This window comes from Myiozetetes cayanensis, unplaced genomic scaffold, assembly GCF_022539395.1.
Source record: "Myiozetetes cayanensis isolate MyiCay16 unplaced genomic scaffold, myiCay2020 scf4, whole genome shotgun sequence".
NCBI lineage: Eukaryota > Metazoa > Chordata > Aves > Passeriformes > Tyrannidae > Myiozetetes > Myiozetetes cayanensis.
The window spans coordinates 30,193,545-30,219,264 of NW_026087631.1; the positions used below are offsets into that span (position 1 = coordinate 30,193,545).

The 25,720-nt window shown below is 42.2% G+C and overlaps 1 protein-coding gene across 1 annotated transcript; it reads right to left on the reverse strand.

The window, feature by feature from the left end:
* Nucleotides 1–19,365: 19,365 nt before the first annotated feature.
* HSF5 (heat shock transcription factor 5) lies at nt 19,366–25,288 on the reverse strand. The gene is made up of 5 exons (XM_050328438.1): nt 24,802–25,288; nt 23,872–24,174; nt 22,828–23,015; nt 20,547–20,667; nt 19,366–19,543 (listed from the first exon to the last, which is right to left on the reverse strand). Exons 1-5 carry the CDS (start codon nt 25,286–25,288, stop codon nt 19,473–19,475), a joined length of 1,170 nt encoding a protein of 389 aa, XP_050184395.1. The 3' UTR covers nt 19,366–19,472.
* Between the last annotated feature and the right edge of the window lie 432 nt (nt 25,289–25,720).

Sequence of the window (25,720 nt, forward strand, 5' to 3'; positions counted from 1 at the left end):
CCATCCCTACTCTAGAACACTTTACTTGTGTCTCTGGAAGAACCAGTTATCTGAAGGAATGCCAAGAGTGGGTAGGAGGAATATTAAGAAAAAAGCTGTCAAGCTGTCCTTCACTAATTGAAGTCTGGCTTGAGCAAGGCTGGTGTTTCCAGCTCTGGTAAGAGTTACAGGAGGATCTTCACACAAGCTGAGACTGAATGCCTTGTTCTTATCAGTAACTTCTCCACTTACAAAGATTACAAATATTTTCTTGAGCACTGTGTAAATAAAAGTAAGAAAGACAGCCAACTGCCACTGGACCAAATTAAATAAAGTGTCCTTCAGTTTTATAAATTATTGTTTATTAGCTCTAAAGGTTAGATACCATTCCCTAACTCAAGTCTGACATATCTTTCATCAACTTCTACCTGTCACAACCATTTTAACATAACAACCCAAGAGTTTTTAGAGGTTTGTGTTTTGTTTTGCCTTTTTTTTTTTTTTTTTACCTTCTTAATTTACAGAAATAAATATTTCTTTACTTTATTTCTAGTGTAAATTCTGGTATATGTGGTATGGTACAATCAGACCACTTTGTACAGCACAACAGGAGAAGAAAAAATTACCTTCCTTTCTTCATAAGCACCCAAGAAGTTGCTAGACAGAGAAGGATCTTTGATAATTAAAAAGCTGTGTATGTCTTTCAAAATATCCAGCCTAAAGTTCATATTTTACTTTGCCTTTACTCTGTAGCAGAAAGGGAAAGGCAAAACCAGATGTTTTAAGTAATTTCAGTGGCTCAGTTCAGCCTGGTACTGCAGATTTGTAAATTCAAATGTATGGACACTTCTGTTGGTTTTAGTGTATTTATTCACATGCTCTGCATTGTGTACACACTGAAATGCTCTGAGGAGATGGAAGCATGATGGGTAGGTTATCAGATTGAGATTTACAAAACTGCTAAATAAGACACAAGTCTCAAACATGACTCTGAATTGCAAGACTGCTAAAGGAATATGTTTTAAACACTTGAGTTTAAGTACAGAATACAGCACAGCGTGCACAGAAATACCCAGGTCTTGTGGTAATGGCTACATATTTTAAACCTTCTCTGATCTCTTGATTCTGATACAATTTAGTAATAAAATAAGAGAATTTGAATATGGTCTTTGTGTTTGATATTTTTATCGGAGTAAGAAACTTATGGTTGTTACTATCTCTTCTTACCCTGTGGTTGTGATGAAAGGGAAGAATATTCATAATATTTGCATTTGAAAAGATGCAAGAAGTCCGCAAAGAATAGTTGTTCTGTATCACAAACAATACAGTAAAGATCATCATCAAGCCCAAACAAAGCATATCTACGTTCATTAACAGATTTTTCAAAACAGTTATGAATAGTTTTTCAATCTTCTTGGGTTCTTTCTTTAAAGAATCTGTGGTGAATATTTAAACATAGAATGATTAGAACTACACAAGATTCCAAGAAATCCACTGGTGAAAGTGATAACTTTGCATTAATGCTGATTAGCAGCTGAATTTTGCAGAAAGGCATATCGAGGAAACTCTTTAAGATGGAATTAATTAACATGGAAATTGCAGACACAACTAGATTACAAAAGACAATGAGCTAGAAACTCAGCTGGTACAAATCACTACAGCATCATTGAAATCCAAACCTAGCTCAGTGGTTGCTGGAGGACATCCAGATCCTGATTCCAAAGTGTCTTATAGAATTTGCGCTGTGTCTTTTTAATGGTGCCAGTGAAAATTATAGTGTTCTTGTAATCAAGTTATTAACAATTACACAACATAATTAACAGACTCTGTGCAAACTGTAGAGCTTTTTTTTTTTTTTCATCACAGTAGTTCTGTTTAGCTCAGATAACAATACAAATTTTTAAAAGGGCATATTGTTTTGTAAAAGATGTATTTTAATTTCTGGGTTTATTATTCAAAGGTAATTACTTTTGAACAGCATGAGCCTTATATCCTTCTCAGAACAAGAATATCCATTTCAGAAACAGTGACATGGGATCTTGTGACCAACACAATGAAAGTAGAAATGACATTTTCAAGTGGTGAGCCCAAGCTCATATGTGAAATGTTTAGGTCCTTCTCTTCTCCTTCAAGCAAACATGGATACTTCTCTTGCCCCAACAAGGCTGGTTCCTCAAATTACAACATATCAGAATTTTAATTTCATTCCCAAAAATCTATGAAGACAAATATAAATATTTTTTACTTCTCAAATAGGTGAGATGTTTACACTGCCTATAGACAATCCTTTTTGTGTGTTTGTTTTTATTCTAAAGGGCAAAATCCCTGGCATTTTGTAAGAAAACAATTAAGTTGAGAGTAGAGAAGATTTAAACTGCTTTTCTCTTTAATTTTTTTTTATAAGGCTAACATAAATTATGTTCAGATTTAAGCACTGATGAAAAAAGGCCATTAGTTTGTAAGCAGTTTCCAAACTTTGCAGCAGAATTATATTCTTACACTGTGATACAAGTAAAGGGAGTGATAGAGGTCCTCTAGGATTATGGAGTTTTTAGAGCAGGTCCTCCTTTCCCCCTCAGTCAGTTCAGTCAGGATGAGGCTTACTCTGCTTTGCCCAAGGGAAACTGATAATCACACATGGTATAATCTGTTAGTGTTGGAAATAAGGAAAACTGGGTGACTTACAAACAAGTCACTGAGTCTAAATGGAGCCTGAACAGTGAAGAACAGAGTTACCTCAAAAGATAAAGTTCTCATTGCAGAAATAATTGCTCGTATTTCTGCGCTGCCAGCTGTACCAGTGCTTCACTGTGAGAAACTTTTGGTAGACTTCTAAAAAGTATCATTATGGCATTATGGAAAATTTTCTTCCTCTACCCCCACTCCCATTTCAGTTTCCTTTTCCCTTGATTTCTTTTGCCTTTCCATTTCCATTTTAGCTTCCCTCAAATATCTCCTGAACTGTATGTTCCAGTAACAGCTAAGGTCACATTAACTGTGCGTAAGTTTGTGCATACACTAAAACTGGTTCTCCCTGTTCTCCCTGCAAGGATTCATTCTCACCTACTGCCTTCACAGATTGGAGAGGGTCTAAAGGAGGGCCACAGAGATGATCAAACGACAGGAGAACCTGTGCTGTGAGGAAGACTGCAACAGTTAGGTCTTTTCTACTCAGAGAACATAAGGATCAAGAGGGGTTTCGTTATACTATTTGAGTACTTATATGGGAGCTACAAAGAGGGTGGAGGATCTCTCTTCACAAAGAGCCACATGGAGAAAACAAGGAGATAACACTGGAGGGGTTTCATGTCTGTCTTAGAGTAACAAGATTACAACTTAGAAATTAAGAAACCAGGTGGAAGTGTGGAAGAGAAAAAGAACGGCTTTTTATTAACAAAATCTGAATAAACAACAAATGGTGCAATCAAAAACTTTCAGAAGAAACAAAACATAGTCCCAATTCCCCAGGTAGGGGGTGGAGAAACCCATGGCAATGAGGGGTCGGGGAAAAAGGGAGGGAAACTGAAGGTAAAATGTCCTGGTAGTTCAACAGCTGCTTGCAACCACATGTGCTCGCAGCTGCCGATGGCTTCGTAGCCAGCAATGAAAGAGTCCTTTTTCCTACATGCACTCCCAAAGGCAGAATACCTCACTCTGAGATGTCTTGGTCTCTCTCTCTCTCTCTCTCAGTCGTTCTCCATGAGGTGTTCCATGGGGTAAAAAACCTCCCAACAAAAGACTCCACAGCCATTCCCTCAGGCAACTGCACTTCCAGGGGACCTCCGACTTCCCTGCTCCCTAACTGCCCAGCGCATACCATTCCCCCTCCCCTCCCCTTGACTTCCCCCATCCCAGAAGAAACAGATGGGAGGGGTGAGGAGGTTGGTGGAACTGGGAGAAAAAACACCAATGTCTCTTTTCAAATCTATGGCAACGTCAACATAAGAAAGAATTTTTTTACAGTAAGAATGTGCACGGCCACGTCCATGACTCATAGGCCTATGGCTGGCTCTTGGCAGCCAAGGTGCAGGAAAAGGCTGTGGGAACAGGAACTTTGCAAGATAGAGAGAAACAAGACAGGTTACGATAGAGGTAGAGGGCCAGTCGTTCCACCAGTTGCCCAGTCAAGGAGAGATAGAGGTTATGAAGACTATGATAGGAGGAAGTAACAACTCTCAAAGAGGTTAGAAACCCCCGAATGCTCCTGGCACAGGTACGCTCCAGCCTGTCAGCACTTTTGCAAAGTACAGATGTGACAATTTGGAAACCCCTCCTTCTGTTGTGTGATGGCCACATGTGTCAGAATGAGACTGCAAATTTCCCAGATAAAATGCCTGAGCCATGTGCCTGGGCGAGGCACTCAATACACTGAGGACCATGCTGCCTCCAAGGGGATGCCCACAAAGGGTTTTGCCTGCTGAGCCTCAGCATGACGGGACTCGGAGCTGGACTTCTTGCCTTCCAAACACTTCTTCTTCTGCTGGTATGTACCTTGTAAGCTTTACACTACTTTAGCTGGACATAACTCTAACTAATATTGTAGCTGGACGTACCTGTAACTAATAGTAGCAGTTGCTTAATAAACTAATATTTTTATTTGAACCTATCTGTGGGTGTACAGCTCTTCTTTACCACGGAAGCCCAAAACCCTAGAACAATCTTTTACTGAAACAAATCCCCCAGGGATGTGATAGAGTCCCCATTGCTGGAGGTTTTCAAGATGCATTTAGACAGGGTTCTGGATAGTCCCAATGAGGCTCCCTCTGTTTTGCACAAAAAGTTGGACCAGATAATCTTTTGAGATGCATTCCACCCTGGGCTGTTCTAAGGCTGTATCCTTCAAGCAGACAATCACATTCACTACTCTATTTTTTCTGGCTGTTTTCCAGTCCCATCAGTCCCTCGCCTTGCTCAGCACGCAGCTCTGTTGAACTTGTGTAGATACGATGCAAAGAGATGAGAACAAGTACTTGAATGCAGAAGAAGCCTTCAGAACCTCCTCTTTTGTTAAACCTGTGGATGCAACCACCATCTCAGCGCTGCTCATCTTTCGGCATTGACTTGTCCTTCAACCTACAATTAGGCATTTTGAGATTTCAGGCAAATATCTGCTGGACTCTATGAGTTGCTTTATGACTTAAAAGCTCTTCCACAGGTTTTTGGTGTCTGTTGGTCAAGCTGCACTGGATTCAGTGTGAATTGACACAGCTACAGCCAGATTTACTGTCAATTCCCCAAATGTGAGCATTGGGGAATTCCCCATATTTAATAGTTGAGAAGAAGTTTTGCTGATAGTTGTTGTTGGACATTGGCATATTTAGTTGATGAGTAAGAAAACTTCTTTTGGACTGTCAGACTTCCAGAAGATAAGCTGTGAGCACTGTGTGACCAGCACACCACTGGTCATCAGTGCCATCTTTTTAATGAGGAATGGAAGTCTTAATATTTGCCAGCAATCAATATGCTGTTCTTTGACATCAGTTTTTATTCATAACAGAGCAATTTCTTTCAACTGCTAGGTAGAACTCAGAGTGCTGTGGAAGCAGGAAAGATGTCTAAAAATTAGCTGTATTCTTGTGTAGATGGTATGATTACAAAAGCTTCTGGTGCTTAAACTGACATTTTGTTTGTTGTAGGAGAAAATTACAGAAATATAACTCAGTCTCTGTGATTATTTCCTGTTACAGCAGAATCTGGGCTTGCTTACGGGAGGCATTTACCATAAATACTGGTATCCTTGGCAACAGCAGAATACAATAAAGTGCTTTGTAATGAGCTACTTTAAAAAAACGTATTCCTTAACTTGTATGCTTGCATGATAATAAAATTGTACTGGAGTAATTTTTGGAAAATATTTTAGGTGCTGTCTTCTTATACTATTGCAAGACATATTAAAATGTCTCAGCTTGCTACCAGGCACACAACATGAAATATCTTGGTGAACTGGTGTTAAACCATCTTTGGGTTTTGCTGTATTTAGTTACATTTTCTGTAATTTAGCCAAAATGTGCCTTATCAATCATAGAATCATAGAATCACTAAGGTTGGAAAAGACCTCCATGATCAACCTTTCAGTCCTAAGATTAATTAGAGCAATTGACATTAACATGATATGTATCTGCACTACGTTCACCTTTTCCAAATGTATTTATTGTACACAGACACATTTTCATTTTAGATGATGTGAGAGCAGAGCTGCTCAGTCAGTACCAACAGGTACTGCCTGTGCATACCAGCAAGTGTGTGTAAATACAACCTCTGAGACACCATGAAATTGGTACATCACTTTTTAATATCCTTTGGAGTCAGGCCGTGTAGGTCAACAAGTACGTAACACTGAGTGAGAGAAGCTGACCTCGATTTTTCCATTGGAATGCCTGTGGAAGGAGAGTTGATGGAAGTGCTTCAGGTTCAGGACATTGATAACAGATGCAATTTGAGCTGCAGCCACCAGTTCCTGTGCTTGTATTTACATGGAGGGTGAAACGAAGGGTCCGCCCTCATAATTTTTCAGTTTCAGAACACTGTGTGCGTTCCTTCCAATCATTTAGAACTTCTGTCCTATGAAAACCTGGCTGTCCTGTGGCAACCTTGAATTTGCTCTGTGAAAGCAGCATATCACATAATGCTAAGGTACTTTCAAAGAACATATCCAGTGCTACATTCAGGTTTCCACAGAAAATGCCAGAAAAAACAAGTGCAGATTGCAAGTCAAAAAATAGCCAACTTGTTCCCCATTAAACCAACCAATGTCAGGTTTCTGAAGGTACAGGGAAGAGCTCCAAGTAAATGGATATGTGCTAGCACACAGATGATAAAGGAAGAAGTATGACTATTGATGAGGACGGGAAAATGCCTGGCTTCTTACAAAAGGGCAATAACATTAAGATGGAAAAAAAAAAGAAAATTCCACCAATTTGTTCTTAAGATTTGTGAACCATTTAGATATTCTCTCAAATGATTTATGTTGTTTCATATTTAGTATGAAAGGGCTGCATATTCAGCTGTGCTGCAAATAGGAGCAAAGTGCTTCTTGGCCATAGATTTGAGGGAATATAGAGATACATAAGACTGGAAGCAGCACTTTTTGGGTATCTTGAGTGCCTCTGTTGTCTGAACATCCACTGTGCTCCATTGCATAGCCTAGACCATTCCCAGTTCCTGAGGGTACAATTTTCTGTTCATAATCACCAGAACAATGATGAGGGTTCCTATTTATTAATTATACATTTATGTTGGTTTTAGTAGTTTCTGGATAATAAGCCCCCTGGTGGTCTAGGGGTAAGGGCGCCGCGCTATCACCGCGGAGACCCGGGTTCGATTCCCGGTCAGGGCCACTCCCGGGCAGGTGGGGCTCGTTAGCCCTTAAAGGCAACCCACCTACGTCCTAAGGACCTCGCTGCCACCGTCCAAGCTCGCTTGGCCCCGGCAGATGAACCTTAGGATTAAAGGGTGGGCTCAGTTCCGCGCACACAGTGTCTCACCTAAAAAATCCAATGCGCAGGCTGGAAGGTGGAAAGACCTTCCCCGGATCTTCGCTCGCGAAGACTGGCCATTATTATTATTATTATTATTATTATATTATAGTAGTTTCTGGATCAGTCGGAACTGAATTAATGTTGTTGCTCAACTGATAAGACAAGAATATATTATGCTTGAGTTCCAGGTCATGAGCTATCGGCAGTGATGGGTACATGTGTTACACTCCTCCTATCAGTCTACAAGTCCATGACCAATCCGTAATAGTGCACTAAATAACATTCACATGACATCTTTGAGGAGGTCACAGTGCAATCAGAAAAGGATAAATGAATATGAGGTGCCTATTACTTATAATTTAGATCTAATATGATCTAAAATACAAAAATTATTTGGGGCTTTTTTGTTGTTCAGAAGGATTATGTATTTTAGTTTCAAAGAGCAGACTAGCTTAAAATGAAAACATTGCTAAACATTGCTGATAAATGTTAAGAAGATTTGGAAAAACTTTTTTTTTTTTTTTGGTAAATGGAGAGCAAGTCAAATTTCAGTGTAAAACACAGGTGTAGAAAATAATAGATATTAATTGACTTCATTTGGGAACATATTATGTAATGGTGGTATTGACTCAAAGTTTAGTGCCAACCTCTTACTTCAGTATGCTTATTAGAAATGACTAAATCAAATGAATCACCAATAAACCCCTCAAATTAATTAATATCCAAAAGAAAAAGGAAGTGCCTGTGAAGATGTCACACATTTGGGATATGAGTATGTGCAGAATTTGTAATGACATACAACAATGGTGTTACATCTGGAGCACACTTGTGCCAGTCAAAACACCCATGGCATTAATTAGTACTGAAAACCCTCAATACTGTAGTTAGAACTGAATACAGAAACACTTCCTAGTACCTACCACATCTATGTTGCTGTGCTAGCCCTTCAAACACTTTCCCAAGTCCCACATTTCAGTCCGGGAAAGTTGTACAGAGAGTGATCAGTGTCCTGTATTTCCTCCTGGGAGGGCTGTGATGGTAATGATGGGGTTTTCCTTCTCTTCACTGGGAGGAGGAAGACATTAATGTTGGTAACATCTTACTTCTTGTCCTTTGGTTCATCTGGGTTTATTTCTATAGGTTTTCTAATAAAAGTCTGCCTACATGCTCCTTTTTATCCCCTTGGTTCCCAGCTATCCTGTTTTTCTGGGGTTTTTGTTGTCTCCAAAACTGTCTTTATCCAATAAACCCAAACCCTTATGGTCTCTGATCGACTGCTGTGACCTGTGTCCAAAGGTTGGAACCACTGGCCTTTGCTGTCCCTACCCTCTGTGACACTGTCACACACTGACCCTGTGTGGTCATAGGGTCACTCCACACAAAAGATATGCTGTCACCATAAGCTGGAGAGAAGCCACGTCAAACTGTGGCCCTGCTTTGCAGCCTGTGAAATGTTGCTGTCAGGGCCAGGCATGCTGGAATGGTTTAGGCTGGACACAGAACAGGGAAGTCTGGAGACCCTGCAGTGTCAAGCCAAAGCAAACCCAATGTTACTGGTAATGCCAAAATGTTGTATTTATTGGGCTCTAGGCACAGGGCACAGAAGCTACAGGAGGGCAATGGCCTGAGACTGAGGGGATGTGAATTTGTTAATCTGCTACTGTTGGAGAACACACTTTTCCTGTGCACTTAGAATAGCTATAAAGGATCTCCCAAACCTTTCTCAAAATAGGCTTTTCTGTTACTTTTGATAGCAGAAGCCTGTTCTGCAGCTTGTGCCTCTACGGTGTATGGAGACAACTAGGCATAAAAATGTGTGATGGAACCAGGTTTGGGTTTGACACGTTCTGCATTTGCAAGATGGCTCACTGGTAGGGGAAGATGACATCACTGGACTCCGGATCAAGATGTTATTCCATAAATAATTCAGAAAGAGAGTAATTTTTTCAGGGTGACCAAACCTCCATCCTTACTATGTTCTCTGTGACATTTACATCCTTATTTTGTTAAACTGCAGAAATCTTAATATGTCTTGGCTCTGTGAAATGTTACTAACATCAACAGAAGTCATCAGATTTTGCATACAAAAATACATAATTGTTTTTTATTTGGGAACTGAAAGAAACTTGTTTCTATTGCTGATGACACACAAAGAGGGCAAGCTGGTGCCCTTGTGCCTATGCCTGTTACTTTTGGCTGAAGAACAGCTTTGAAAGTGGCACCCTATGGCCCTGGATGACCAGAATAGAGGTCCAGGAATGTAGACAAGTTCTTATTACTGAAACTTTGACCTTTTTTCCAAATAGTTTTATACATTCTTAGAACTATGTATTTATAAAACCAAGAAATATAAAGCGGGGATGTCATATTGTGTGTGTGTATATGTGTCAGACCTTGAACATAACTACATCATAATAACACACTCTCCAGACATCCATTCTGTTTTATAACAGCTATCCATAAAGAAATTTCATGTAAAAATTAATTCTTTGATCATAACTCCCTCACCTTCGAAAATGAATAATATTGCTTAGAGGGCCTCAGCTGCAAATGTAAAATATTCAAAAGTCAAACCACTTGGTTATATTAGAACATATACTTTGCTTTTCTTGAGAGGCTGACTGTGCTTTTTATGAGTTATTCATGAAAATAACTTGGGGTTGTGTGCATCAGGCACTGGGATTTTGGTAGCAGTAAAAGAGGGAGACTGCACCACATCTGGGAAAGTAATTCTCTCTTACAAATACATGTTGGAAGCTATTTTTATCAAAAGAATTCTGTTTCCCATCATCTGTTTTATCAGGAAAAGAGGGTTTGGCCTCTTCTAGAGTCACAAATGTATAAGGCTCAACAGATGTTCCCCAAAAAGCACTGAGTCTTTTGAGGAGTGTGTGATACCTGTGTGCAGAACTGACCATCGGTCAGAGGGAGGATCCTGCTGCCCAGACACCCCGCCCAAGGTGTTCTTGAAGCTTCACCACATCCTCTGCCTTCTCTGGTAGTGCTGCCCAGTGAGCACAGCAGAAAGAATTTCAGGGATTTGTGAACACAGAGAGGCAAATATCCTACTGATATTTCCACCCCAAGGGTAGCACCTCAGGCCTGCACTGATTCTTCAGCTCTGGCTTCACAGGTGCTGTTGGCAGTGCTGTGACAGCCTCTGTCACCAAGCAAGAGTGCCCTGCAAGAGCAGGATGGTGTGGAGATGTCTCTCAGAGAAGTGAAAGAACTAAACCGAAAGAATGAGAGTGCTGTAAATTACCTTTGAAGGGAATAAATTATAAAAACCTCTGTATGTGAAAATAAGAGACAATAAGAGTGAAAAGGGAAGGGGAAGGAGAAAGGGAAGGGAAGGGAAGGGAAGGGAAAGGGAAAGGGAAAGGGAAAGGGAAAGGGAAAAGGAAAGGGAAAGGGAAAGGGAAAGGGAAAGTGGAGGATGGAATCCTTGGAACTTCTGATTTTATCTAAGGGATATTTTCTGACAACATATTTGTTTGCTATCATACCTGGCCTTTTCCCCCATGCTTTAGCTTTCTAGTTCTTGATATCAACTGAAACTGGGGAGTTTTAAAAGTGCTAGGAAAAAAAATAGTAAGAAGTTTTCCTTCGAGACCAAATATCTGCCAAACACTGAGTGCTGTGGTTAATGGCTTCTGAATGTTGTATGTGCATGGGAGTGATCAAAGCATTAAAGTAATTAAGCAAAGTTCTTAGAACTCAACATAATTTGCACTGTTAAGGAGATTAAATAAAAATATTTAGTCAGAGATTCACAGTTTAGTGTTGGTTTTCATAGGCTGGAAAACACAGTAACATGCACACTAAATAGCACACAAAACGACATGCCTTTTTATCTTGATGAGTATTTGCTACAGCAGTTAGATTTTTTTGTAAGCAAAGTTTTGTTCAAAGGCATTTTCCCCTCTTTCCTGTTACAAACTCTTTCTTATCAAAAAAGGATTAGTCCCATATCTAGCCTTTTTACTTGCCAAAGACCAAGTTGGAGTCCAAGTAAACACAAAAGAATACAAGATTTTAGAAGTCCGTAAGTTACAGTGTTTATAAACCTGACTTGAATTCAGTTTTGACTTCTGAAGAATTTAAAATATTTCTGGTAATAAAACAGCCTAAACTTCCCTTAGGGGTATTTGAAAAGCCAGAGCAAGGAAAGAAGGTCTGACTTACTCTGTTGGTGCTTGCTTATATCAACATATACTGGGAAAATATTGTTATTAGGAGAATAACAGTTGAAATTATGTGTTTGTCCTGGTGAACTATTAGCTTTCTGTGATATATTTTAAGTCAATATAGACATCAGGTGGTTTGTTGTTTTCTTTTTCTTCCTCCAAAATACCCATAGGTAAAAATTCTTTTTAGAAAAGCAGGACTTCTACTTTCATTTGAAACCAAAGGAAAACTCTGCGAGGCTGTTTCCTATCTACAAATAAAACAGTCTGGTGCTCTTATCACAACTTATTCTCAAACTGCTGGCATCAGATTCCACTCTGAGACACAAGATCTTCTTTGTAGCCTGACAGAGAGAACAAATTAAAGCTTAAAAATTGGTCCTAATTTTAAAGCTGGTGTTCTTCCCACCAGAAAGCCTTTTTTCCTGTGATCTGCAACCTTTACTGTTTATTACAATAAATTATTTCTTTCTGATTGGCTTTACGTCAGTTTTATATGCTTTATGAGCTTTTATGTTATTTTATCTGTATCTGTTCAATAACATTATGTATTCATTACAACTTTGCAGAAACCCCATTCTACTTTTGTCTCCATATTCCTGCAGAAGGTCGTGTCGCTGCATGAAGCCTCTGGATTTCAGAGCAGTAAAAGTCTGGGTTGTTCGGGTCTTGCTCGTGATGACCAAACACAACTTCTCAGCATTTCTGCAGCTGCTGACAAAGATATTCAAGGCAAACCCCTCTGTTGTCATTGGAAAAAAAAAAAAGAGGAAACTTCTCCCTATTGGAAAGTCTCCTCTATTTACCCTGAAGGACTCTGCCTCTTCCTTTCTCAGCAGCAACAGCGAGAGGTACAGAAGGATAAGGGAAGTTGGTTGGCTGATTTGTCTGACATTTTAATAACAGTTGTAAACAAGAACTCTGCATGTTAATAATGTCTTTGCAATGGCAAGTCCTTGCTGAGGATGAAGAGCTGTGTCACTTGTGTTTACTTTACATCAAATGAATGGCACGGTGGGGTTTTAACTGCAGATGTGACCTCTGTGATGACTGTTCATCTCTCAGGGAGGTTTGTACTCACAAGGACAGTATCATTGTTGTCAGCAGACTGCAGTTTGTTCACATGTCAAAAAAATCCAGGCAAAATTGCTTCTTAAATTAACATTTTCCTTTTGGTCTTAAACCAAAGATTTAACTGTAATGGCCAGTATGAACAAATTTGCTTCCCCTTTACCTGGCAGGACCAGTGTAAAACACTACCACATCCAGAGAGCAAGGCACTAATTCCACTTCCACTGAGGAAATGTCTTTCAGCTTTGGAAGTGAAGAAGGACTTGAAGAAGCAGGTAACGGAATTTCTGTGTAGGTTCTGTCAGTCTAAATCAGCGTGATGCTTGGAAGATTTTATAGGTTTGCACAGATGTAGGTGTTGCAAAAGTACATAAAGTTTTCAACAATTCAGTGTAGAATTGTTTGCACAACAGACGTGAGGCTGACAGTTGAGGGAGCATAAATGAAACAGCCCTTCCAATCCAAAAGGTTGATGAGAAATGTTGGTATATTTCTGCTCTCCTCCATTGTTCATGATATATTTTATGAGTCTTTGGAATTGCAGCTCAAAATTATGGCCAGATTAAGCCACGCAAAGGGTGATTGTGCATATGTAATAGTGGAGGTCAGCGTAGCTGCTTCTGATAATACAAAGAACTCTTTCAGGGTACTTTTTAAGAGAAATGGTTTTTTCCTTTTCATTCTTAACTGCAAAACCTCCTACAGAATGTACAGCAAACACAGGTAATTTACACATTTACATTGTCTTTTCACAATAACAGAAAACTTCCCTTTCAATCACCCCTAACTGCACAATTCTCATCTGTATTAAGGAATTTCATTTAGTCTCTCCTGTAAACAAGTGATTTCAATGCAACAGAGTTGATAAAAAACAAACTGCAACTGGAAAGAGTGGAATTTATTAGGAGTTACCATTATTCATCTCCCACTTTCAGCAACCCACACTATCAAGCCTGAAGCTAATATGTGTCCCTGTTAAATACTTCTGATGACTACATATCCTTGTGCAAAGAGGGAATTAGGACTTAATGCTAGTATTTATGCATATAGCATTGTGTATGAACATTGAATATTCAAAAGGTAAAACAATTATAACCCATTACCTGTACACTGCATGGAAGACTCTGCAATAACACGAATATACTTCTCTCATCAGGCTCCCAGGCAGGTTAAACAATACTGTGCTTGCAAATAGGCTGTTCTGACATCTCTTGTGTTTCTGAACCAGGAAAAGTTACCTATAAATACTGTAGGTCTGAAAGTCTTTCCAAATACAAACCTGTCTCCTGGTGACAGAAGTGACTCAGAAACCTCCAGTAACATCCAAGTGGGGCATCCAAGGCTGTTGTGTTTGATTTGTTATCAGGTGTACGGTTTTGTAATTCATAGAATCACAGAATGGTTTGGGTTTGAAGGGACTTTAAAAATCACTTAATTCCAAGACCTCTGCCATGGGCAGGGACACCTTCTGCTAGACCAGGTGGATCAGAGCCCCATCTGTCCTTTGGCAGATACGAAAGGACAATTTTTTCTCTGTTTTACATGAGTTAGATTTCCACATTCATATTCGTGGTTGGCTCCAGTCTCACACAGAAGATTGCTGTGTTTATCGTTCTTATCTTCACAACACAGAAGAGATCCTATTTTGGATTGCTCTTGTTGCTCCCAAGACCCCAGCGACGGGCTACTGCCTTTCCTCCCTCAGCCTGCTCTTCCCTGGAGGCTGCAGGACTGGTTTGTGCATGACTCCAACATGGGCAGGAGCCTGGACGGCAGGAAAAAGGGATCGGTGACAATAACAAGTTCTAAATCTCAAAAACTTTCTCAACAAAAATGACAAGAGGCATGTCTTTGCCAAAGAGCTGGCTCACATACAAATCATGGATAGTTCTATTGTTTTTGCCGACACACTGGCTTAACACAAGCCAGCATCAAGCCTGTACAAACTTAGTCACTCGCAGTACATATGTACTTGCAGCTGTAGCATTTATATTCAAATGTGAGCACATGTTCTTCTGAACTTCTTTCCAGAGGTGACTTATTTCTGCTCCTAGCAAGGAAGAAGTATGTAAGTATCCCCCCCTTTCTTGAGACCTTAAAAAAAGGCAGCATTATCAGCAAATAAGTCCTGGTATCCCTGAAGGTAAAAGTATTCCATGTTGTGGATAAAGACATTAGTGCCCTCTCTATTTATTGTTGAACTTGTTAATGTGTTAAGGATTTTCTTTGTCTTTTATGGGACTTTTTTTTCTATTGCCAGAAATATTTTGATCTGCATGTAAAACATTCAGTCCCTCAAATTCTTTTAACAGGTCATTGTTTCATACTGATCTGTGACATAGATTAGTAAATTATAGACTTAAAAGCTTTTCTGTACTAAAAATTCTAATTCTAATTATAATATTTTAAGGAGATAAAGGTCCTCCTTTTCTGGAAAAAAAAAACCAAAACAAAACCTATGGTAGGGAAGGATCCCAAGAAGTCACCTTCACTTTAAAAGAAATTCAGCATCAAATAAAGTATTCCTGATATTTATCTCACTGACAGCTACAGCTTATGAGAACAATGTATGTGACCAGTCCTTGTGCCCATATGAGGACACCTGATCTCCTTTGATGCCCATCATGGCTGGATGGTTGCTCTTTTTGAGTCACAGGACAGTGTTCCCAAGGAAGTCCATAACAAGTTATTGGAAATAGTCTAACTAGAAGCATAGGGCACATATAAGCTAATTTTCTTAAAAAGCTTTCAAAACCAATGATTTCACAGCCTCCCTAGCAGCCTATCAGTGTTTTCCCAATCCCGGGCTCTTTTAGCCACTGTGCAAGCAGCTGGTCCACACACAGAGCTGAGACACTTGGTTTTATTTCAGCCTGTGCAGAGATGGTGCAAGGAGGTGAATCTGCAGAGCTATCACACCTCCAGTATGCCAGGACCTCATTTGTACATCCTTCCAACTATAGAAAAACAGCATTTCCTGTCACATAACCCACACAAAGCCCAGTCATTGGCTTTGCCTTCTCTTGTCTCCATTTGAAGACACAGTGCACACTTGTTTTACTGTGCAGGGTGTGCGAGGAAGGGGCTTACATGAGCAGGGGGTGATCAAAGCCTGTGTCCTGAAAATACATCCACTAAACCAAACAGATACTGATGTCTTCTGATACTACTTATCATAGCATCACTATCCATGTGAGTTCCTTCATGGAACTTCTCAAGAAAGAGCTTCTATCATTTTAGTGGTTACAGGAATTTAATTCCCAGTTATCCACCATCCTTCTGGATTTTTTAACATTTCAACATTTCTATCAATGGATCTTCCTTCATCCACATGTTGCAGCAGTTACACTGGTATTGTTATTCCACCACTGTTCCAGCTGGTTTGCCAATACCCTGCCAAACAAAGCAGAGCTGGCTCAGAGTCCCTGCTTGTTTCTGTCAGGGATTAAGTTCAGATGGAACGCCCTGAGCCATCTAAGGGACTTCCAGTCTGACAATGTATGGATTTACCCTCGCTGGGTTTGCTCCTGGTTTGAGTGGTACATTGAGTGGAGTCACATTCTCTAAGCGAGCCCTTGCAGTGGATTATCACTGAACATGTGACTCCACTGTCTATCCAAAATCTATGGTTTCATTCCCCAGCTTTACTGGAACAGGGGGATCTGCTGCACATGTCTGGATATTTTCCCCAGTCCCCTTCTCTCACTGTTAAAATCTTAAAAATTCTGCTAATTACTTCAAAAAACACAAATCAACATTTCAGTTTAAAAAATTAAATTTATTCCATATTTCTACATCCACGCTAACAATAAAAAAACATACAAAACCAAATTAAAGTTAAAAAAATAAAATTTATTGCAAATTGCTATACCTGCGCTGATTTATAAATACACAAATATAGATTTAAGTTTAAAAAATTAAATTTATTGCAAAATACCGCACCCTTGCTGCTGATATATAAATACAGAAATGTTGATTAAATTTTAAAAAAATTTATTAGATTGCTACAACTATGCTATGTAAAAATATGCAAATATCAACTTCAGTTTAAAAAGTTAATTTATTGCAGGGTACTACAACTGTAAAGCCTATACACTAATACAAAAATATCAATATACCTATCTAAATAACCCTGTACCTATAACTAAATAAATGTAAAACTATACAACTCTGTACGTACGTAAACATTACTACATACACATATAACCATAACAATAGACATAAATATAATTACATATTAAATACAGTATATAAAATATATATACATAGTAAAATTATATAAAAATATACAAATATCAATATACCAACCTAAATATCCATATACCTAAAACTACATCAATATAACTATACATCTATACAACTCTATACATATGTAAATATAAAGACAAACAATATACATGAATATAACAATATAAAAACATAAATGTAACTAGATACATATATCAATATACCAAATATCCCTATACTTATAACTAGATCAATATAACTATATAGCTATACAACTGCATACATATGTAAATCTAACTAAATATAAATAGAAATATAAATATACATATATAAATACAATAGATACATATACAACTAGATACATAAATAAACATATCTATACAAATATCAATCTGCATATGTAAATACCTATATACCTGCAACTACCTAGGTATAACTAGAACTACACACATCTCTAAATATAAGTATATACAGAGGGATCCCAGCCACCCCATCTTCATGGGCTCTTCCTCAGACTCTCCCTTCCATGCAGAGCAGCCCTCCTGGACAGGTACAGATGGATATCTGGGAAGCAAAGGTGATATTGAGTCAACATAGTCCTTCAGTACGTTTCCCTTGGCAGCAACTGTTCTTCTATCTACACAATATCAGATCCTCCCAGGGAGGGTTAGAAATCAAAAACACACATTCTGGGGATTTTCAAAAACAAATAACTTGTTTATTTATGTCTCCCCTACTCATTCAATCCTCTAGGAAAACTGTCTAGCTTTGGCAGGAGACTTCCTGTCAGGCCTCCTTCCCTCTGCACAAAACTCACAGGGTGCTCCCGCCAGCTATCCCTGCACAGGACTGACCCATTGTGTCCCACGGACTCCCAGAGAGCTCCTTAAGCCTCCCCAGAGCTGGGCAGGGAGCAGGGACATCCCTGGGCAGGGCTGGGCCAGCTCACCAGTGAGGGATGAGGGTGTTCCCTGCACAGCCCAGCTGAGACTGTCCTGCTGCAGCCCATGGGCAGAGCAGGACACAGGGGGAACAGCTCCCAGGCTGTGCCAGCAGATCTGCCTTCCCCAGGGACAACCCTGTCCGGCCCCAGGTGAGCTGAGCTGAGCTGAGCCGTCCCCGGTAAGGGCAGGGAGCCCTCCTGGTTCGGGACAGGGCCCATTTCCAACCCCAAACTACCCTCACACCCATCCCATCTCACCGGCCCCAGTGGCTTCACCAAGGGTCTCAGGTAGCAGCAGCAGCAGGTCCTTGTTAAAGGTGTGGCTGGTGGTTGTCAGCTTCTCTCTCTTGGCCCTCATCAGTCTCTTGTTGTTCACAAGGAATTCAGGGCAGTCCTGGCAAAAGTGGAGAGTCTGGAAATGGTGCTGTGGCCCAGCAGAGTTACAGGCCTGGACCCCAATGTGCTGCCCGCTGGTCCCCCACCATCTCCTCAGCCCCAACATCCCCTCGGCAACCAGAGCCCCTACAGTCTCCTCAGTCCCTTCAGACTGTCATTTCCCTCAGTTTCCCAGCCCCCTTAGCCCCAACACCTGCCTAAGCCTGTGCCCCTTCCCAGTTCCCTCTGCCCCACTGTCCCCACAGCTCCTTCAGACCCCTCCATTCCTGCCATTCCGCTCAGGTTCCCCACACCCCTTCGTCCCCACCAGACCCTACAGCTCCCCCAGCCCCCTCAGCCCCACTGTCCCCTCAGTGCCACCATCACCTCAGCATCACCGTCCCTTCAGCATCACCATCCCCTCAGCCCCCCCAGCCTCACCATCCTCCAGCAGCTCCTTGAGGAGCGGTGCCTGGTGCCACCAGCAGCTCCCACCACTCCCATGGGGATGTGGGGGTCGGGACCTGGGGCTGGAGCTGCTGCTCCCCCCAGCCCGGCCACCAGCCCAGAGCCCGGCACAGGGAGCAGGGACAGAGCTGGCAGAGTGGGAATAGCAAGGGATGGAAAAGGCAGCAGAGAGACAAGAGGTGAAAAAGCAGCCTATACCTATACAAATATCAATATATAGAGCTAAACATTCAGATACATCTAACCATGTAACTATACATACCTATACATATAATAGTTAAAATAGATATAAAATTATATGCAGAGTGTGTATACATATAAATAAATATAGTATATAAAAATATATCTATATAAAAATGTAGCTATACTTATATAGAAATATAAAAATGTACATCTATAAATAAATATAAACAGATAATATAAAAACAATATAAAATAATACTAATATAAAACATTGTAATATAGTAATAACTATAAAACATATTAATAACAACTACATGTAATTATGCTATTATATGATAATATAATAAAATTATATAATTATTAAATAATTATTAATATAGTGAAATTAATAACTATAATAGGAGTAATATTAAATAACATTATGATATTAAAAATAATCGATATTAATATATTATTTCATCTCTATACATCTATAAATATAACTATGCAACTATATATATAAATGTAACTATACGCATCTTTAAATATAACTATCTACAGAGGGATTCCAGCTGCCCTGTTTCACAGGCTCTCCCTCGGTCGCTTCCTCCCACGCAGAGCAGCTCTCCTGGCGAGGTACAGCTCATGGACCTCTGGAAAGCAAAGGGAACAGTCACTGTGGGTCCTTGTGAACATTTTCCTCAGCAGCACACCCAGCAGTTGTACTCCTGTCAGGGACTGTAAAAGATGGCCTCAGAGGCAGGCTCTCACTTGGGAATTTGAGGCCTGCTGTTTAAAGAATAGGAATTCTTCCAAGTTTTCAATAAAGTTTTGAAGTACCTGATGAAGTCCCAGCACTCACCCTGCAAATGGCACAAGAGCTTTAAACACAGACAGTCACATCTCACAAAGAAACTCCAGCCTTGTTCTTTCTCTGGGACCCCAAAGGCCTCAGTCCTTATTTAAATGGTTGAAACTCATGGGCAACATGAGCTAAGTTATTAACCAGCATCGTTATCCGGGATCTAGAAACTGTCCTCTGAAGTGAGCAACAGTTGTTCCAACTCTACCATCAGCTTTTGGATGAACAGCTGGGAGGGAAATGACCTCCCAACAAGGCCTGCAGCCTGCACCACCTTTGCTCTAGAAGAGATCGAAAGAGCTCTCTCTCTCTCATCTTAGGTCTTGCTAATCTGGGGACATTCAGGTTGCTGGATTTGTGAATTGCTTGGGCTCAGATGTTCTGCTGCTTGTTTTTCTCATGTGTCTCAGCATAGGTATCAACAGACTGGTACTAAATGTAGGTAGTGATTTGGACTTCTACACTGACATCATCAGTTTGATGGGTTTTCTCCCTGTTGCTTTCATAGTCACCTCATTACTCAGCATTGCCTCTGTAGCACACCTGGGTTGGTGACACAACTCCCAGAACGTCAGGTTTTGTTCACTGATCTAATTCATGCCCTTTTGCACAGAAGAACACCTGCTCTGAGCACATCTAGAGAAATGTACAAGCACAGTATTTTCACTGAAGGCACAAGGAAGCACTGGCACTGCAGACAATAACTCAGCTGTTCTGATGTCCCCTTCCTGTAACACTCAGGCTCAGAGCAGCTGTCTCAGTCATCTCTAAAGGAACACAGCCTCTCTTCTTACCAGGCTCCTTTGGCTCCAGGGGACTGTTCCCACTGCTCATGTTGCCAGGTAGAGCTTTCTCTTCTGCAGCCTTGGTCACAGGCTCCCCTCCTGAAGACTCAGAGGGAACACTAATATTCCCCTTAAAAGAAAAACAAGTAGAAATAAACCATAGGATATTTTCTTGGAATCACTGTAGGGACAAGGTAGAAACTGTTCTACACTCCTTTCAAAAGGATATGTAACACCAGGTGAACACCAGGATATGTAACCCAGATGGTTTACAGGACAACTGCTTTAAACTCAGAATTAAGGCTGCCAAAGTGAAAGCTCTTGTCCTCTTAAGCAAACCATGAAATCAGAAAACCAGAATACACCAGGTGAGGCTGTGTGTCCTCACAGTCTGAACTTTGCCCTCACTTATCACAGGAGCTGCAAGAAATCCAGGTGCCTTCCTTGCTACCAACACGTGTGTCAGGTCGCTCAAACACAGGGTTGTGTGGTGTAAAACTACACATGAGCCACACATTTCTGGCGGGGAGGCCCCCCCAGCCCATCCTCCTGCTAAGACAATAAATTACAAGGTGTTGCTTGCTTTCTGGAGCCCTCTGCTGCTGCCCCACAGATATTTTGCAGCCAGCTATTTACTGAACTGATTTATTTTCATGATCATGTGGCAAAAATCTGTAGGGTAAAAAGTCCCCCAAAACCAGATAAGCAAGTCATATTTCTGTTCCACTGAGGAAGGAAAGACCCAAGGTTAAGCACCTGGAAATTACCTGAATTCAGACACAAAGATATTCTCTCTATGACCAGTTCTAGGATATTCATCTCTTCTGCAACAGCCTATCCATCAGAATCCTAAAGATGAATGACTGCTCAGAGCCTCCAACATTTCCTTCTATTAAGGAATAAAACACTTTTGAATACTGGTATGTGTGATGTTACAGTAGACAAAAGGGCATCACACCTGGGAAGATTTTTGGTAATGCCAAAAAAATCACACTCCCCACCTTGACTCTGCCCTTACTCAACGTTAAATATACAAAAGGCAACAGGTCCTTATATTAATAGAAATACAGACATTCTTTGGCAAACTTGTGTAATAATAAGCAAAAAGAGCTTTGCTAATACAGGAACTGAACATTCCAGGGAAGTCTGAGAAGAGCAAGAGTTAGAGAAAGGGGATTCCTAATCAAAAGAGGCAATTTGTCCAACAGAAAGTCTAATAGTCCATGAATTGCTCTTCAACACAGAATAAGCCTTTGACCACTCCAGTAAGTCTTTAACCATTTCACATCCAGGACCAACACTGTCCTTCTCACAAATTACACAAGTCATGGGGCCTCAAAACCAAAACACCTGCCCCCCAAAACCCCATGGCTCAAACACTTAATGCCTCCTTCCTACCAGGGAAGGCTGCCCCCTAAAGGCCTTAAAAATGGAGATCTACTTCTCAAACACAGTTCAAAAGCTGTCAAGATGACAATATTTAAAGTGCAGGTGACACTCAATACACTGAGAGGGCTCTACGGAAGGAGTCCTTACAACTCTGTGTGTGCTGGCACAAGGACGTGTTCTTCCCTGCACTGCCCTGAGCAGAACAGTCCCATCGAGGCTGGAGCTTTGCAGGGACTTTAGATTAAAGTACACATCCCTTTCTGGAAAGGTGGATACCCCAGAGCATGATGACTAAGTCATGGAACATGGAGACAGTAGTGGTAAATTTGCTCCAGCTGAGGATTTCCAAGCCAGGCACTTTACTGGAGATCTCAAAACACAAAGAGGACCATAAATTGCTGCAGCTCCAGCACATTCACAACTACAGCACTTTAAGCCACGGACAGCAACAACAGGTGCAGTCCAGCTCTTGGTTTTCCTTGGGGTTCAAAACAAAAAGAGCCAAAGCCTACATTTGGTGCTGCAACAGAGGGAGCTCTCACACATCCCTCACTGCATGTGAGACTTTGCCTTCAGTGGCAATGCTCAAAATACTCTTATTTAGGATCAAAGACATCATGTTATAACCTACAAAGCTTCCACTTCATCACTGTGAATGCAACTGTAGGAAGTATTTTTCCCATGAAAATGAGCCTAATTTGGTCAGCACAGGAAAACACATCTCATGCTCATTAATGTGGGATACTTTTTCAGTCCCTCTTCTTCTTTAAATCTTACTTTACCAAGCAAACCCTTCAGTGGCCATTAGAAGCTGAATTAAAGAAGCCTTTACTTCTCAGGCAGGCAACTACATTAAAAAGCTGTCAGTCCAGGCCCCAGCACTGCTTCTGAATGGACTTACCTCAAGAAAGGGAAACATTTCAGGCAGGTTTGATGCAAGTACCTCCTCAAGCATCTGAAACACAACTTCCAGATCTACTCCTGCCCACTCGTCTGCAGCAGAGGGATTACAGGCCCAGCTGGAGGTCGTTGATGCTGCAGAACCAGCACTGCCAGTCAGAGAATGGGGGGCTGAACTCCCCAGAGAGGCTGCAAGAATCCAAACATGGTCATCAGGCTTCCAGAATTTGGGTTTGGTTTGCAGACCTCTATTGCTTCCTTTGATCAAACATTTCAGGAATTGCACAGTAAACTCAATTCCAGAAATGTGTTTGTGCTTTCTAGGTGATTTGAAGACTGATTCTTCATCTCAAAAAAGATTTGTATTCTAGTTGATCTGTATATTAAAATTACCTAGAAATTATTATATAAAATCATGTATATAAAAATGTGGATTGTAAAACTGATACATACACACAGAGAAATTTCATAATTGTAGACTTCTGTATCTTCCCATCAGCTTTTTGATTTGGCTGCTTGAGTTTCTCTTCACAACATACCACTGAAGGTGCATTAGGCAAGCTTACATCTTCACACACACACACACACACTGAAATTGAACTGTGCTTTTGTTCTAAGACGCAGTGCTGTGGAACAGTATGTGTTTTGATGACACACAAAGGTCATCTAGCAATAATGTCATTATTTGCAGGACAGACAATCTGAAAACCTGCAATATCCTATCATTGTCCTAATTTTGCTTAATTCAAAGAAGGAAGTCAACCTGACACTGGCTAGTTGTGGGCAAATGCTTTTCTGCCTGCCCTTTCACCTCAACAGAGAGGCTGTCTGGAAAAGCCCCAGGGGATGCTCTAAATCTGGAGGGAGGACAGGAAAACCAGACAGTGCATCTTTTTGCTTTCAAGATCTCTCTTTCTATTAGACCTTGCACTTTCTATCTGATTCTCACTTGAGATATACAGGTGACAGAGTATTGTAGGAAAATACTTAAAACTACCACTTTTTAGTATGTTTTGAAAAGCAAGTGCAGAAGCTCTTTCCATACCTGCTGGATTGTAGGCTGGTGAGTTCTGCTCTGAAGCTGTGCAGCTGCTGTGCTCTGGAAGGGCCATGGCAGCACTTTGAGGCCTTTGGTGAAGCAGTGGCAGGAAGAGCACAGGCTGCACTGTGGATTTGGATGTGATCGGGACCTCCCCTGAAAACCTGAGGAGCCCTGGAGTGACAACCACTTTACTGGGAGGTGCTGCAGAAGCCTCACAGCCTTGAGCACCTTGACTTGACGTGGTAGGGACTGGAGACAAATTTAAACCTCTGGCTGGCAACGTAAAGAGGTTCTGGCTCAAGGTCACTGTGTAGCAGTAAGGGAAGAAGAAAGGAAAAAAGGTGATAGAGAGTCAATATTGGTCCTCCTGTACATTTCCCTTGGCAGCAATTTTACTTCTATCAGAGACTACAAAATCTCAGATCCTCCCAGGGATAGTTAGAAAGAAAAAATGCCCTGTTCTGGGGATTTTCAAAAAATGAATTGTCTATTTAGCTCTTGCCTACTCATTCAGTCCTCTTGCAAAACTGCCTAGCGTTGGCAGAAGATGTCCTGCCAGGTCTTCCTCCCCTCTGCACAAAACTCACAGGATACTCCTGCCAGCTGTTCCTGCACAGGACCGACCCACCGTGTCCCATGGACTGCCGGACAGCTCCTTAAGCCTCCCCAGAACTGGGCAGGGAGCTGGGACATCCCTGGGCACGGCTGGGCCAGCTCCCCAACGAGGGGCGAGGGTGTTCCCAGCGCAGCCCACGGGCAGAGCGGGACACACGGGAACAGCTCCCGGGCTGTGCCAGCAGACCTGCCTTCCCCAAGGACAACCCTGTCCGGCCCTGGGTGAGCTGAGGTGAGGTGAGCTGAGCTGCGCCGCCCCCAGCAAGGGCCCATTCCCATTCCCAACCTCCCGCCCCCCGCGTGTCCCACCCGTCTCACCGGCCCCGGGCGGCAGCAGCCGGTCCCTGTGGAGCTGCTGGAAGCGGCTGGGCTGCCGGCTGCGCACCTCCAGCCCGGCCGCCATCCGCTCCCTGTTGGCCCTGGTCAGGCGCTTGATGTGCACCAGGAGCTCGGGGCGGTCGCGCCGAAAGTAGGGGCTGCAGAAGCGGAGCAGGGCCCCGGCGGAGCCCGGCAGGCCCGCGGCACCGCCCCCCGCCAGCACCGGCGTCTTGTGGAAGCCGTAGAGGTTGAGCTGCCGCACGAAGCTGCCGAAGTTGGTGGCTTTGAAGGCGCCCGGGGCCGCCGCATCGCCGCCCGCGCCGCCCGCGCTCAGCAGCTCCCGCTCGAAGAGCGCCCGGTCGACGAGCAGCCCCTGGGCGCGGGCGTCCCAGCGCACGGAGCGGACGCGGGGGCTGTTCACCAGCTGCCACAGCTTGGCGGGGAAGGTGCTGGGGCTGACGCCGGCGGGCAGCGGCAGCTCCTCCATCGCGCCGGTCGCCGACGGACGGACTGTCGCGACACGCGGCGCCGCGAGGACACAACGCCCGGAGCGCAACGGCCGCGGCTGCGGCGGCGCCGCCCGGCCCGAGGGGGGCGCGGGAGAGCCCGCGGGGCAGAGCCCGGAGCGCGCCCGGGAGGGGCCGGGAGGGGAGCGGGGACGGGAACGGGGGGAGCGGGATCCGGAGGGACAGGTGAGAGCTCGGCGGCCACTCATGAAACTGGAATCACGGCGAGTTTAGGAGTAAAGGGGAGTGTCGTAATCTCTCCCTGTACTGCATCTGTCCCCGGCACCATCGGTGACAGAATTAAAGGTCTTTGCTCTGTCTCAGAGCAGGAAAGCACTGAGAAGATTTCATGGCCTTAACTACATCATCTTCTTGCCATTAGATATACTAGCGATATGGGCCAAACTCAACCC